This window comes from Sylvia atricapilla, chromosome 13 (assembly GCF_009819655.1).
Source record: "Sylvia atricapilla isolate bSylAtr1 chromosome 13, bSylAtr1.pri, whole genome shotgun sequence".
NCBI classification, from domain to species: Eukaryota; Metazoa; Chordata; class Aves; order Passeriformes; family Sylviidae; genus Sylvia; species Sylvia atricapilla.
In genome coordinates, this window is record NC_089152.1 from 2939823 (window position 1) to 2955068 (window position 15246).

The 15246-nt window shown below is 48.2% G+C and overlaps 2 protein-coding genes across 2 annotated transcripts in view; both read left to right on the plus strand.

The window, feature by feature from the left end:
• Positions 1–38: 38 nt before the first annotated feature.
• On the plus strand, positions 39–5540 carry SELENOS (selenoprotein S). Its single transcript, XM_066328243.1, has 6 exons — positions 39–160; positions 292–423; positions 1912–2018; positions 2859–2948; positions 3039–3114; positions 4706–5540. The coding sequence occupies exons 1-6, from the start codon at positions 79–81 to the stop codon at positions 4783–4785; spliced, it is 567 nt and encodes a 188-aa protein (XP_066184340.1). The 5' UTR covers positions 39–78; the 3' UTR covers positions 4786–5540.
• Positions 5541–13280: 7740 nt separating this feature from the next.
• CHSY1 (chondroitin sulfate synthase 1) overlaps positions 13281–15246 on the plus strand; it is a 76294-nt gene continuing 74328 nt past the window's right edge. Inside the window, exon 1 of the mRNA XM_066328244.1 lies at positions 13281–13546. Coding sequence (XP_066184341.1) covers positions 13281–13546 — 266 coding nt within the window. The remainder of the gene's footprint in view (positions 13547–15246) is intronic.

Here is a 15246-nt window from a genome sequence, read left to right on the forward strand (position 1 = left end):
CGGACGGGGCGGTGATTGGCGGAGCGGGGCGGTGATTGGCGGAGCGGGGCGGGCCCGGACGTGAGGCGGCGGCGGGCGATGGAGCTCGGCGGCCGCGGTCCCGCGGCGGGGCCCGGGCCGGCGCTGGGCCCGGGCGGCCTGGAGGCCCTGCAGCACACGGGTGAGGGGCCGGGGGCCGGGGGTGAGGGCGGGGGGCGGCGGGGCCGAGGCGCGGAGCCGGGGCCGCTCCCCCGCCCGGGTGGGCCCCTTGCCGTGCGGCCCGCGCTCACCCCCGGCATGTCCCCGTCGCAGTGGGCTCGGTGCTGTCCAGCTATGGCTGGTACATGCTCCTGGCCGTGGTCGCCGTGTATCTCCTGGTGCAGAAGGTGTCCCGCAGCCTGGCCCGGAGCAGCGCCCGGCCCGGAGCAGCTGAGGCGGCGGAGGGTGAGTACAGAACGCGCCGCGGCCTCTCGGAGCCGGTGTTGGTGCCGGGCCCGATGGCTGAGGGCCGCTCGGCTCCGCACAGGGGGCTGCGGGTGGGAACAGCCCAGAGCAGAGCCGCTGCTGAGGGGCTTTAACGGAGAGTCATCCTCGGGATAGCTTCAGCCCGCACATCCTCAGCCTGAGGAGATCACCGGGAAAGGCTGGGCCAAGGGAAGTGTTTTTAAAAGGAATAAAGGAAAAGCTGTGTTCCAAAGTGAGGTGTTTGGGAATGAAGGAGCAGGACATAACTGACCATCTGCTCTTTGGTGGTGCAGGAGCTGAGGGGATGGACGGTAAAAGCACATGTAGTCAAGTACCAAATAACTTTTAAGCTTGCCAAACAAAACCAAAATGCCCAAATCGAAATCCTGGGGAAAACACTTCTATAAATATTCATATTTTCAATTAATATTCATCATCTCCTTTCCACTTATTCTTTCCCAGTTCCTGCTGTGGCAGGACTGTGTACATTTGGGGTGTGACACTGTGTTATCTTTGGGAGTGTGGCACAGGTTGTAAATCCCACCCAGTCACGATCCTGCTGAAAAGCACAGGCTGTGCTCATGGATCTGCCAAATCCATGAGAGGCTGGCACACATCCCTTGGGCATATTGGCACAACAGGACATGGGGCCCCAGTAAAATCATATTTGCTTGCCCTTATCCTTCTGCTGTTCTTTTGTGATGATAATTAAATGGTGATTCAATTGCCCAAACTGCCTGTGAAATGAAATTACTGAAAGTACTGACATTTCTTTTTCATATTCATCACTGGATCATAGCAAAAAAATGAGGTAAACAAATGTGGAGATGCTTCAGCTGCTGGAAGAAAACAGAGCAACATTTGCCCTTTTTGAGGGGGGGGTATAATTTTCATTTTGACCTTCAAAGGCCACTCGTGAAGAGCAGTGGTGACTCAGTGTGGATTTTCTGAGACCTCCAGGTGTCTCTTGAGATGCGTGACATGTTTGTAAGTGATTTCTCTGCTGATGGAGGTGTTAAATCCACTGCTGCACTGACACCAGCAGGACCCATTGCCAGAAGGAGTAGGAGTGAATGTGGGCTGCTTGCCTCATCCTTCTGCGCAGAAGTTGTTCTCTGGGTAAAAATGGTCCCTGCAAAGCCTGGGTGATATTTCTGAATTAATTTGTATCTAACAAATACTTCAGAAATAGAAGGAAGTGTCCTTGAAGTGTGAGGTTTAAATTTTATGGTTAGGTACACTTGTGTCCTTACTAAAATCCTGTTCAAGTAATTGCTTTAAAACAGTAAAACATGATGAAGTTTAATTCAGCATATAAATTACTATAAAGAATTAGCTGGAAACTGAACTTGAGATGTGATTTTTCTGCAAATCAATTGCAGGGAGAGATGTGAGCCTTTCTTTATTACAGTTCTTTGAGGAGACCATCTAGAATTCAGCTTTACAAACTCTTTCCTGATTTCCTAGAACCTGATGTGGTGGTAAGAAGGCAGGAAGCTTTGGCAGCAGCTCGCCTCAGGATGCAAGAAGAATTGAATGCTCAAGCAGAAAAGTACAAAGAAAAGCAAAGACAGGTAACCAGAGAGCATTTCTTCCTTTAACTCATAAATTTGTCATCAAGCACTTTGCTGCTGTGAAAGGCAGCAGCAAATTGTAATTGTGTGTTGGGGTCACTGTGGGCCTGGTGTTGATTTTTTACAGGTAAATCTGTACCTGCAAGAGCTTAGCTGTGTGCAGTGAATGGCTGGAGGGGTTTTGCTGGCATTTAAATTAACTGTACCACTTCTCATGTGTGTTTTCTGCTCTTAATGGGAAATGTAAGTGTTAGAAATGTAGCTTAGCATCACTGCAGTTTAAGGGTCTGAATTACAGCTCGAGATCATGAGGAATAGCAAATTGCTGAGTGGGGCAGTGCAGAAAATGGGTGTGATCAACGTAGCAATAACACTGATCATCATCCCACCTCTTCTGGTTTTGCTTTTGCAGTTAGACACTCAGACCTCAGTTTATAGCTGATGCTTCAAGTAACATTGGTAGTTATAAACAAAGAAAAAGTCCTTTCTTTCTTTCTTCTGTAGAACCTCACGTTGTGCATTAAGTTACTGTCATAGGCACTAATCTTTACGTAGTACTTTTTATAGACTCAGAGTTTAAACTTGCTACTTGGTTCTGTTTTACTTTCAAAATCTTTTAAAGCATCAAGTGGTCAAAAGAAGCTGCACAGACTCAGTCAGTACATCCTCAGGAGGGGAAGAGATGTGGGTGTATAAAAAGAGTAAATTCTTCCATAATCCCAGAGATACTACATCAGATAAACACAGTTGGATGAGTCTGTTGTAGCTGTTTCTGGGGATTCTGTTAGCTCTGAAATCCTGGTTTTAAGATGAAGCCTGTATCCTGGGTTTGTTCTGTAGCTGGAGGAGGAGAGGCGAAGGCAGAAGATCGCCATGTGGGAGAGTATGCAAGAAGGAAAGAGCTACAAAGGAAACCTGAAACTGAATCAGGTAACAGCCACGTGAACCAGGTCACAGTCGTGTTCATGTGATTAAGGGAGCTGAAATTCGTATTGAGTAACTTTTTGCTTTTCTGAACAGCAAGAAGTAGAATCTGGTGCCTCTGCCTCAACAGTCCCGAAATCTAAACCAAACAAAAAGCCTTTGAGAGGAGGTGGTGAGTATGGAATCCTTCAGACACTTTGAGCTTGGGACAGGTCATTTATCCAGCTGTTTCTGCAGCCTCTGTACATCTTGTCTTTCTCAAGGAGGAAGCAAAATGTTCCTTACAAATGAGTTCTTTATCTCTGATCAACTAGTCTGCTCTGCCCTTTGTGCAAAAGCTGGCAGGAAGTTTTGGGAGGGCTTTTCCCTGGGAAAAAAAAATGTGTCAGGTGTTTGGCAAATATGCTTTGGCATAATTTACTGAGATTTTTGTCAGTCAGAATTACAGATTCTTACAGTATTTCTTGCGTCCTTCCCCCATTATTCTTTAACTTCAATAATTTAGTATCTGGTCTGTCTTTAAAGCACCTGTAGTACTGACTAAATGCAGGAAGAGGATATTTTACTTTGTATTATGTAGATTCATAAGATGAAAGAAATTATTATTATGTAAAATGTGACCTTATTTTTCATATACCACAATGCTAACCTATTGCCTATATAAATCCTGTAGGTGTATAAACTGTTACCCACATTTGAAGGAATTAGTGATTGAATTATCTTAGGTTGTTTAATATGAGGGCAGTGTGATGTTTGATGCCATCAGGTGTCTTAGATAGTTCTATTATGGGACATTTACCTCCCCGGGGGATGAGAAGTGCAGGGGTCAGCTGTGCTGAGAGCCAGGATCAGGGCAGCTGGGTTTGGGCACCCTTCCAGCTGCTACCTGTCCTAGTTTAATCCTCAGCAAAGTCTTTGCTTAAGTAACCAATTACAGAATTAGAGGTCCCAGATCTTCTCTCGAGGTAGATCAGCATGAAGTGAAAGAACCGTCTGTGCTGCTCAGCTGCTCAGTTGAGCTAGAAAGCAAAACTTGGCTGGTATGAGAAAAACCCATATCGAAGATGAGGGTGATGCTGGGAGTTTCAGTGAACAGGTTGCTTTGAAACCCCCCTAATTAGGAGTGCTCCTGGGATTTGGGTTCTTTGCTTTGTGCAGAACAAATTGAAGATGTTTGCTAAGTTGTAACTTTCTGAGTGTGTTCTCCTGAAGGGAAGTTTCCCATGGTTACAGCATTAGGATGTTCAGCTAAAGTGTATTTGCCTTACTGCTTGTGCTTGCCTTTTCAAATGCTCAAAAAAAGGACTTTGCAGTATTAAATGAGTGGATCTACCGTTTGACCTTCAGGGTATTCCTTGCAGGACTGGAATAAAGGATTATTTTAAGACTGTTGAGGCTTTTGGAGAACAGATACACTCTTAGAGAGTTTACTGTAAGGGCTGCTGTTACTACTCTGTTTATCCTGCAGAGCAGCACTGCAGCTTTAGTGCAGACATAGAAAAATTAAATGGCAATTCACTTCAATTTCATTTAATCCAAGTTGATCAAATTAAAACACAAGTGTTTTGCAATGACTTTTAAAGAAAAAAAACTCCTTTCCAGTCTGGATATTTTCTGTGCTTTTCATTTTCGTTAAAATGCTGCGTGTGTAAAGTATGAGCAAGGTGTAAATGTTATAAGATCTGGTTTTGGTGTTCTTTGTGCGTTGGTGAAGGGCTGTGGAGGATGAATATTAAAAGATGGATTTCTCCTCTGTGTTCTAGGCTATAATCCCCTGTCTGGAGAAGGAGGAGGAACGTGCTCCTGGAGACCCGGCCGGCGCGGCCCGTCAGCAGGTGGATGAGGCTAACGTCCCTGGTGTCCCCTGGCACTAGCAGGCTTGATCCTACCCCCTGTCTCACTGCCTACAGCTGGCCTGTCACAGGGACTCCTTTGGGGCTGGTTTAGTGCACTTGTTAACTTAAAACAGTTCTTTTGTTTGTTTGATTTACACCGTTCCCAAATTGTAACACATTGGCTGGTCCCAAACCAGAAAAATACCTGATCTCTTAGAGAGGGCAAGGAGAGAAGCAGTTTCAGTACAATCAGTTGATTTTCACTCTTCTGTAGAGAGGGAGCTTAGTCTCCAGCCAAGGTGAAGTCTCCAATCTCCTGGGACTGTGAGATCTGGGCTCTCTGGCAAATTTAATTGTCTATGCTCACTTTACCTCTGTAAGATGAGGGTATTTACCATCCTCAGACACGTTACCAGATTTACCTTCCAGCCAAACACAGCCATTTAGAGAGGAAGGATATTATCATGGGCAGACACCTTGAATTTCGGCAGAGGGACTTTCAGAAAAAGCACAGGTGATCTGAACAAGCGCCACAGATTTGCACTGAGGGCCAGTTATTGCAGAAGAGTCTCTGTGACAAGCCAGCTTGAATGATGTTTTCCTTATAAATGGTGAACAAACCAGTGAGGATTACTGATGCTAGACAGCAGACAGGGGGGTTCTTGCTATTCCTTTTGTTTTTCTTTTTTTTTTTATTTTTATTTCAACTGCTTTGTAAAAACAAGACACTATTAATATTAAATATAATTGCAAACACCATAAATCTAGTGTTCACAACCTCGTGGTTTTCTACAGCATTTGTGTCACACTGGCAAGTGAGGGGGGCAAGGAGTGTGTGCTGTTCATCCTTCTGGTGTGTGCCCAGCACTGAGGACAGAAAACAACTGGTCATCACAACCAAACTTTCCAATTATCCCATCCCCTTGATTTTCTCTCTAAAATGCAACAGACAAATAAAATCCAGGTTGTCTTTGGAAAGGAGTGAAATAATTCCCGTTGGCATAGGACAAGTGTCCTTCTGTCCAGTTGCTGTTTCTGAGTGGTCTGTGGGCATCAGGGTAAGGAGCAGTGGTTCCTTAGAGCTTAGGGCAACTTGAGCACTTGTTTCTGAATATTTACTCTTGGAATACTTGTGCTTATCAATAGATACAAGTGTCAACTTTGAATACACTGTTTATATGCCTGTCGGTATTTCTCTTGACTAGAAATGCAACAGGAGCGTGTTATTAGAGAGTTTTAAAGTTAGGAAGGAAATTGAAAGGCCAAGAACCTTTTGTTTTAGACACAACAAAGTGCTTGGCCAAGTGTGTGTGGAAGGTGAAGTGAGGCTGTTGATGTTCCTGTGAAAATTCATTCAGAGACCAGTGTGTGTAACTTCAGGTTTAAATCCTTAATAAGGCAAAAAGAAAGAGAGGTAGGGAATGATATTTTCAAGATCTGAAGTCTTCCTCAGGAAAGAGGACTAAGTTGTTATGCCTTAGGGAACATCTTCTCCCTTGTGTTGGGGAAACAGGCAACAGACTGAGTTGTTGTCTTCAGAAAAACAAATGAGGGAAGTTGTCTTAAAGAAGCAGAAATCCTTCTGTTGATATAATGGTCAGAGATGGGTTTATTTAATTCAGTAAAAACATTTGCAAAATAAATAAGCAGGTCTCAACTGAGCATATGCTAATCTTTCTCTGTGTCTCAAGACTTGCTTCTGGCTGGGACTAGCGATATGGCTTTTTGCCCAATTCTAAGGTTTAATAAGACATGTCAAGTGAAAATGAAATGATGTATGTATTTCTGGGAGCTTCAACCTTACTTTTCCTTTTTTAGTTTTTTTTTTTAATCCTCAAATTCCTGATTTTTTCTTAGCCAGACACTTCTAAGCTATTGAGCAGGGTGGGAGGACGAGCCTCAGTTCATAAAACTTTTGGCTCACAACCTGCACCAGAGGGAAGGGTTTTTCCTCTGACTTCACATGGAAAGCTCTCCCCTGACCACAAGCATTATGGAAAGGTGGTTGCTTGCTGCTTTATAGCTCAGGAGTGAAGCATGCAGAAAGCATTAGGTGAAAGTGAACTATTTAATGCATCCATTGTTCCTGGTTTGGTATGAATTCCCAAGAACGTGAATTATGAAAGATCATATTAAAAAGCCTTCAGGAGATTTTTTTTCCCCCCCTACTAGAGCAGTTATGCAAGAAGCCTCTTGCTTTACTCATGCAGATGTTCTGGAAATACCTCTATCTGGAAGAAGCTGGGTAATAAACTATTTAACTGCTGTATAATGGTATTTAACCACTGAAGAATAATCTGTTTTGTGTATTAAAAAATCCAAAAATCAAGCAAGTGTTCAGAGGCACAGAAAATTCCTGAAAATGTTGCTTGTATTAAGTAATTTTTGTTGCTTTTAGATGATCTATATGCTGGAGGAGCAGAGCTTTTTGTTTTCTTTAAATTGCAGATGAAATCTGGTTTGTGCATAGTTCTCTTAACTATTCATCAGGAGATATTGAGCACTGAAGTTAAAACTGAACAAAACAACCCATGTTGTCAGACTCATAAAAATTATTTGGCTTTATTTATGCCCTTAAAAAACGTTGTGAAATGAGAGAAAGATTTTAAGAGTGATATTGCATACTTGGGCATTTAAAAAATATGTTTCTGATGCTGGAAATTTTTAATAACAAACAGAAGAGGGAGTTGGGGAAGTGAGGGCAATGGGGGAATCTGTCAGCAGAGCTGTTCCCAGGTGTTCCAGAGTTATCTGTGTCTCAATCAAAGATCAATGTGAATGAAAATTATAATTGCACCTGCATCTGCAAGGAACTGCTGTCGTTGCAAAACTCTTGAGTGCAGGTGTGAAATGCCAGTACTGACAAATCTCCTCTGCTGTGTTTTATGCAGTTCTGTACTATTCTGACTCAAAACTCAAGGAGCTGGTCTGTTCTGCAGTGGCTCTGTGCTCAGACTCTGCTGATACTCAGCTCAGGTATTGAGATTGGGTTTTTTGGGGGTTTAGTTGTGTCTTATTCCCCTCCCTAGAAGATGGCTTTGCATTCCAGAGCTCAGTGAAGGGAAATGGCATCCAGCCTGAGAGTCTCCTGTACGTTTTACCAGCAGCTCTGTTGTCATTTGCTGCATTTAAACCCCTCTAATGGCTGTTCTTTCTGCCTCCTGCTCAAGCAGGCAGCTCCCTTCTTGTACAGTTGGGTCCTTGCAAGTCTGGCTGCACATCAGCACACATCTCAGCATCAGTTCCACCTTCTGGATTAATTTTGTCCTTGTATAGGCTAAAAAGTGGCACCTTTTCAGGGATCAGTTTAACCATAAGTGGGGCTCAGCTTGTTTCTCTCCGTGCTATAGCTTAAGAGTGAAACTATGCAATTTCCAGATGCAAAAAAAGCTGGTCTAGATTTGGATGGGTTGAAGCTTTGGGGTTTCTTTTTTGTTTGTTTGTGTTTTTTTGTCTCCCTCTTGTGTGGAATGAAAGCTTGGCTTTTGGAACAGCTCTTCAACCACAAAGGAAAAGCACAGGGCTGCAGGCTGGGTGGTGTCCTGGCCTGGCTACACCGTTGTAAGCTGATTTTGTGAGGGTTTCCAAGCCAGCCTGACACACACCCTGCCCATATTCCCAGCTCCAGAGCCAGCAACTTCAAAAACTTCTGCTGTTTATTTTATGAAGAACCCATGTCTTCAGTGGAATAGGTGCTCTCAAAGCTCAGCTTTGGTGAGGAAAATGCACATTTCTTGTTGAAGGTTTCTGTGGCAAGGGAGGAAGGTGCTGCTCTCATATATTTATTACTGTGATTTTATTTTGAAGTGCACACCTGCTAAAAAGCACTTTCAGCACAGAGCAAGATCTCCAGTGGTAAATTTATAATTTCACTCCTCCCTCTACCAAAGATTCTTTTTGTGTGTTAATGAACTGATCTTCTGAGCTGGTTCTGTGGGTCACAGTCGTGGAGGGAGGCAGGGAAAAGAACTTAGAAAATTTTATTTAAAGAGAGTGGAAAGGAAACAGATACCCTGAAATACCTGGCATTTAAGTCTAGTTCTAGTACCTTGTATTAAAATGGGGAGTTAGTGTTATCTTGCCCTAAAAATGCACTTTGAAAAAACCAAAAAACCAGATTATACACCTTATCATATACTGGGAGGACGCAACACTACCTGTGAATTCCATTTCTTAGGTAATACAATTGCCACTTCTTTAGGTGTTCTGCTTTTTAGGCTATGACATCTTGCTGCTCGCTTTTTAAATACACATTCCGAGCTTTTCCAGTGCCTCCTTGGCTCAGGTCTGGCAGCACCACGTTTAAAAACGCCTCATTCCCCTCCGCGCTGCAGAGCTCCAGTGCCGTGTTACACCCCGCAGTGCTGCTCCTCTCACCGGGCCGATGAGACCTGCAGGTTGAGCAGGCACCTGAGGAGCTGCTGGAGGAGCAGGAGGTTTTTCCGTGGCGTTGCCACATGTCCCAGCCCTGAGCGCGGCTCCCGGCCGGGAAGCTGCACCGCGGGGCCGGGCCGGGCGATGGCAATGTCGGGCCGGCTTTGGGAGCGCCTGGAACGGGCACTTCTGAGTCATCCGGCTGAGGAAAGGCTGGGACTGGCCCGTGGCAGGACCAGAATAGGACGAGAAGGGAAAAAAAAAAAAAGAAATGGGTGCTGGAGCTGAGAAAGGAGTTTCTGCATCATTTGGGAAAATGCAGCGGTGCTGGAAATACTGTCACAGAGACAAATGCTACTGGTTGCCCAGTGAGATTTTTTCCACCGTGAGTCTGGTACATTGAATATATGAAGTATGCTCATTTTCCAGTGCCTGGGCAGTTTTTAAAGTATAAGTTTGAGTACTGGAACATTCATAATTAAAGTTTCTGGAGCATTTGGGGAGTAGTTCACTTCTGTAACTATTATTTTAAAATGCGGTAAAGAATGTATCTTGTAGAAGGTACATCCTGCAAGTATTGGAGTGGGCTTGCTGGAAATCAAAATTAGTGGGAAAAAGAAGTGTAATAAAGCAAGATAGTCCTTTCCTCTACAGGGCAGTCTCCTATGTGGAAGAAACTTTTTTCATTTGGTATTCAGGTTCTTTATTCCAAAAGGGTGACGTTTATTCTGTATGCACACACACACGGCAGCTCAAGGACTCGGCTTTTTCATTGTTTAAAAATAGGATTACTGTTTTGTTAATCTGATTATGAATCTCAACCATGTGGGCCTGTCAAGTGGGCTCTCACCGGCTGGTCCGGGTGCTAATCTTGCTGGAGGGAGTGGGATGGGAGCGTGGAGATGAGCACACACCATGTGCATCCTCTGCAGATTTTGGAGAGCCCTCAGAATACTTCCTCCAGCCATCCCACAGGGAATTGAAATCATGCTGCATAAAAATGTGTTTATGCTTGTAGACTGTGTTACAAAAGCAAAAAAAAATCCCATCTTTGTATATATAGTAACCATGATATATAGTGACAACTATTGAGACCAAGAGCTGTATTAATAGGGAATGGCACTTAAATGTGATTATGCAGTATGACCTTTCGCTGCCATCCAGATTAAAAATATACTCTAGGCAGGTAACAGTGTTATAATTCACTGGAAGACTTAAGCCATGCTTTTCAAGTTTTCCCTAAATCTGCTTTTTTCCCCCTTTTTTCCAGCAGCTGCTCTGTGCAAGAACAGGGGAGGGGGAAGAAGCAGTAAAAGGGGCATGTGCCTTCCTAGCACTTTGGAACATGAGTTTGGCACAGTCAATGACATAAAGAGAGGCATGTGGATGTGCTGTGAGAGCTGTGTGAGCATTGCAGCATTCCCAGGTGGCACCCCCTCTTCACAGCTGGACATCTCAGCCTTGCAGCTGGGGGTGTGATCTCCTATGAAATCTGTCTGTGCCTCCTCTCCAGGTCAAATCCTGGCACCAGGAAAGCTCCCCTTCCTTCTCCTGCCCCTTCCCAAGCATTCTCTGACCCTCTCTGCACACGGTGAGCTCCAGGACCACAATTGCTCTGGAGGGGCAGCGAGGTGGGAACATGCCCAGGAGAGCTCTGGGCTGAGGAGATCCATCAGGGGAACGTGCTGCTCTGCTTCATCATTTCCATGTGTGCTGAAGTCGCACGGAGTTCTCAGTTCTGATGACTAACTTCTTTTCTTTGTGGGAAGAAGCCAACTGACAGCTCCTCAGCCCCAGCCCCAACCTTTCTCTTTTTTATTGCCTTTTAACCACGCTAGCTCTGCCTTTTCCTGTAATTCATAGGCCACGGTGGCTTTCCCTTGAATCAGGAGATTTTTACAGCTGATCTGGAGCAGGCAGGGAGTATTCTCATTCCTGCTCATGAGCTTGCCACATGTGCCTCTCTTGGAAAGGAGTGGCCTTGCTTTTTTTGTAGCTTGAATGTCTCTTGCTGTCGTGTATTTCAGGACCTGATGATCAGTGGGGAGAGGAGAGAAGCAGAGTTTAATGAAGAACCTTTTAAACGTGCAATAAAAGATCCACATGTGCAGAGTGGCACAGGCTGAGGATAACCCCTGGAAAGGATCAGTGCACCAGTAGTTAGAAATAATTGTGAAGCATTGGAAACCCTGGGAAGTAGAAAGGAATTAGAGTGGTGGCTGGGGAGGGGATGGAAAGGACAGTCCAGCTGGTCTTTGCCAAGCAATGGTTCCTGCCCTTCCTGGCTTTACCTGCCTTGTGTGTATTCCAATTTGGACTGTTCTTCCTTTCTCTGTCTTTCACCATTTAGTTCTTCTCTTCCTCTTCACACAAACACATCTTTCTCAATACATCTCTGTTCTGCCCATGGGCCAACAAAAGGAGATAACCTGCTCTTCCTTCCTGTTCACTGTTTGTATTTCTTATCTAGTCTCTATTTGTACTCATTTTTATTATTGTTTAATACCATAAATCCAGGTGGCACTTTCCTTGTGGTATTTGCGCTCCGGACATCATGAGTTCATCTGTGCTGACCTTGGTATGAGGATTGCAGCATCACAAGAGCAATAAACCCCAACAAAAGCATTTTTTCAAGACATATCATCAAACTCATCAGATAAGCAGATTGTGTCATTACCTGCTCAATCCCAGAAGTGAGACAGTTACTTGTGATCATAAAAAAATCTGTCCTTGATGTGTCTTTTTGGCTTATTACTGTAGAGTATTAATGTGGTACGACATCCTCTTTTGCAATTCTTGCTCAAGAGGTTGCTGGTTACACCAAGACTTTCTTCTGCCCAGCTCATTGTGGATGACATCATGATATAAATAAAATTTAAAACGGAAAAGACTGGCAATTGGAAAGGCCGAAATGGGCAGGAAATGGAAGAAACCACAATGATAAGCAGGAGGTCAGTGGGTGGTACTTGATAAGTTTCTTCTGTTGAGACTAGAAGGTTTTTTTCCTGTGAAATGTAGGGGTTTTGTGGCTGCAGCGTTTGAAGCTGAAGTGCTCTGTAGATGAAATGCACATGGAGTTCAGTGTGGACAAAGGAAATCTTCACACAATACATAAAAAATCTTCAATCTGTTGAGCACTCACTATAGCCTGCAGATGGAAACAGACTGACCTATTTCTGGTCGGTTTAATTAGCAAGGTGGGAAAAAACAGAGAGTGTCTGTGCCTTAGCCCCCTGGCACCACAGCTTGTGCTGCACAAATGCACCAGTGCCAGGGAAAACAGGGCTGGAAGGCGGCTCCTCACTGCCTGCATCCCCTCGGTCTCCGCGGGTGCTGTGGGGCAGAGCCGGGGCTCGGGCAGCAGCGACCCGACCTGGTGCCTACCCTGGATCTGCATCCCAGGGTCTTCCCATCCTAGTCTGAAGGGCTGGGCTTCCAGTTCTGGCCCCTGAGCCAGGGTTCTGCCGTGGGGTCTTGGTGCAGGGTACTGCGATGCCTATCCTGGGGTTATGTCCAGGGTCTCTGTCCCTGTCCCCAGAGCTGGGCATCCACCTTCCCTCGGCCTCCTGTCCCTTTTGGTGTGGACAGCTGGACTGGTGTCTCGGTTCTGAGGTCCCAGAGAAGGATGCCGGGCCAGGTTCCCTGTCCTCTGTGTGGAATGCTTGGTTAAGGTCCTTGTCACAGAACCACCGATCGGTTGGGGCTGGAAGGGTGCGTGACACTCATCTCATCCCAACGCCTGCCCTGGGCAGCAGGGACACCTTCCCACAGACCGGGCAGCTCCAACCTGGCCTGGAACACTTCCAGAGATGGGGGCGGGACGTTCCAGCGGTGCGGCGGCGGGGTGGTGCTCCGGGAGCCGCCTCCCCAGGGCTATGCCCCGGAGCCCCGCTCGGGCCGGGGGCCGCACCGGGGGCCGCACGGCGGCGGCGGCACGGCCGGGCGGGGCCAGGGGCAGCGCGGCGGGGCCGCACACGGCGCCTGTGCCGAGGGGCAGGGCCGCGGAGGCGGGCGGCCCCCCGCTCCCCTCCCTCCGCTTCCCGTCCCTGCCCCTTCCCCCATGGCGGCGCTGGGCGCCTCGGCGCGGCTGGCGGCGGCGGCGGCGCTGTGAGCAGCGGGCCGGGCGGGCATGGCGGGCCGCGGCCGCCGCGCCTGGCTCAGCGTCCTGCTGGGGCTGGTGCTGGGCTTCGTGCTCGCATCGCGCCTCGTCCTGCCCCGCGCCTCCGAGCTGGCGGCGGCGGCGCGGCCCCACCGAGCCCGCCCGCAGGGCTGCCGCCCGCCGCCCGCCGCCGCCGCCCCGCCGCGCCGCCCCGGCCCGCCGGCACAGAGCTTCCTCTTCGTGGGGGTCATGACGGCGCAGAAGTACCTGCGGAGCCGCGCCGTGGCCGCGCACCGGTGAGCGGCGGGGATGGGGCTCCGGTGGGGCAGCCTTGGGCTGGGGTCTGGGATGGGCTTGGGGTCGGCTTGGGTGGGCTCGACTCGTCTCGGCTCGATTCGGTCCCATTCAGCCGAGCCGGGCTTGGCTCGGCTCGGTCCCATTCAGCCGAGCCGGGGTTGGCTCGGTTCCGCCCCATTCAGTTGAGCTGGGCTTGGCTCGATTCGGTCCCATTCAGCCGCGCTGGGCTTGACTCGATGCGGTCCCATTCAGCTGGACTCGGGCCGCTCGGTCCCCGCAGGGTCAAACCGCCCGGCCCGGGATGCCCTTACAGCCGGGATACCCCCGCCGGCCCCGGGGACCGCTCGCCCTTCCCCGGGGCAGGTGCGAGCCAGCCTGGGGGCACGCTCAGCCCCAGCGCTCGTCGGAGCCCCGGGGCTATCTCCGGGCGGGCTGCGGGAGGAGCGGTGCCCCGGGAGCGGCTCCGCTGCCCGGGCACCTCGGCACAGACGCGAGGGGTCGAGTGAGTCGCGTTGCCGCTCCCGCAGGGTCTGCCTCAGCCGCCTTCCACCTGGCAGGTGGCCCCAGTGACCTTGCCGGAGGGTCAGGCAGCTCTGCCGGTGCGAGGGGACACTGACCGCCGGTCGCCGCCGGCGACACGGGCATCAGAGTGTGTCCCTCAGTGCCTCTGCCTTGGGCGCAGCTGCGCCACGCTGGTACGGTCCGTGGCTGCTGCTTGTAGAGCGAGCTGACGGCCTGATGGTAACAGAAATAAAGTTTGGAGACTGCTGTAATCCCCTGGATAGGGAAGCAAAGACCACTGTGCCAAGCCGAAAGCGTGTGCTTGGAATGAGACCCAGAAAAGGCATCTGGGAACAAAGAGTAAAACCCACCTCGGCTCTCCACAGCCGCTGCTGAGGCTGGACCAGGTAGTGAAACAGCTCGGATGAGGACTCAGCCTGGGCGAAACGCTCCGTGCATCCAACTGGTTGAGCTAATGCAGGAACCAGGGTCTCCGAGCCGTGTGTTTTGTTACCTGAGCGCACCTAATTTTGGAGCAGGAGCAGTCCCGGTGCTTTGCACTGTGTGCTCCTCACCGTGGTCCCCAGGTGTAGCCGGGTATGGCTGTGAGTGCCACGGGCTAACAGGAATTCTGTCCAAAGCCTCAGCAGTAGCATCAGGATAATCATCTCTTCTGTGAGAGATGCGTGTGTGGCTTTGGTGGAATATGCTGGGATCTGCTCATCGCTCTGGTGTGTGCGCCAGCAGGCAGTGCTGGAAGCCGCCTCGGGAAATCCGAAAGAGTTCGGAGCTAAAATGTCAGCTCGGGTATACCCCAGCTCTGGCTGAGCCAGCACCCTCAGAGAAGCAGCCAGGAGCTCTGGGGCAGATCTTTAATAAAACGTCCCCTATAGTCTTGTGCTAGAACAAGCCCTTCTCCATGTCCTGCATACCCGGGCTGAAAAGTACTTGGCCCTGTTTGACCAGTAAGAATAGGATGGCAAAACTATGTATCGACATATTAAAAAGTCAGTGTGATGGGCCATCATACCATCATTCCCAGCTCAGCTCTGGTTTCAGGAAATCTGTCTTTATATCAGCATCAAATGCAGTAAAATTGCTTTATTTGGGCAATCTGAGGCATATTGTCCACCAGCGATGGTTTTAATGGAAACTTAATTCCTTGTTCAGCAGTAGACCTGTAATTAAGTTACAGAGA

Coding starts and splice junctions, on each gene's coding strand:
- SELENOS (XM_066328243.1), top strand. CDS start 79: ATGGAGCTCGGCGGCCGCGGTCCCGCGGCGGGGCCCGGGCCGGCGCTG. Junction 424..1,911: donor AGCAGCTGAGGCGGCGGAGG/GTGAGTACAGAA, acceptor CTGATTTCCTAG/AACCTGATGTGGTGGTAAGA. Junction 2,949..3,038: donor GAAACCTGAAACTGAATCAG/GTAACAGCCACG, acceptor TTTTCTGAACAG/CAAGAAGTAGAATCTGGTGC.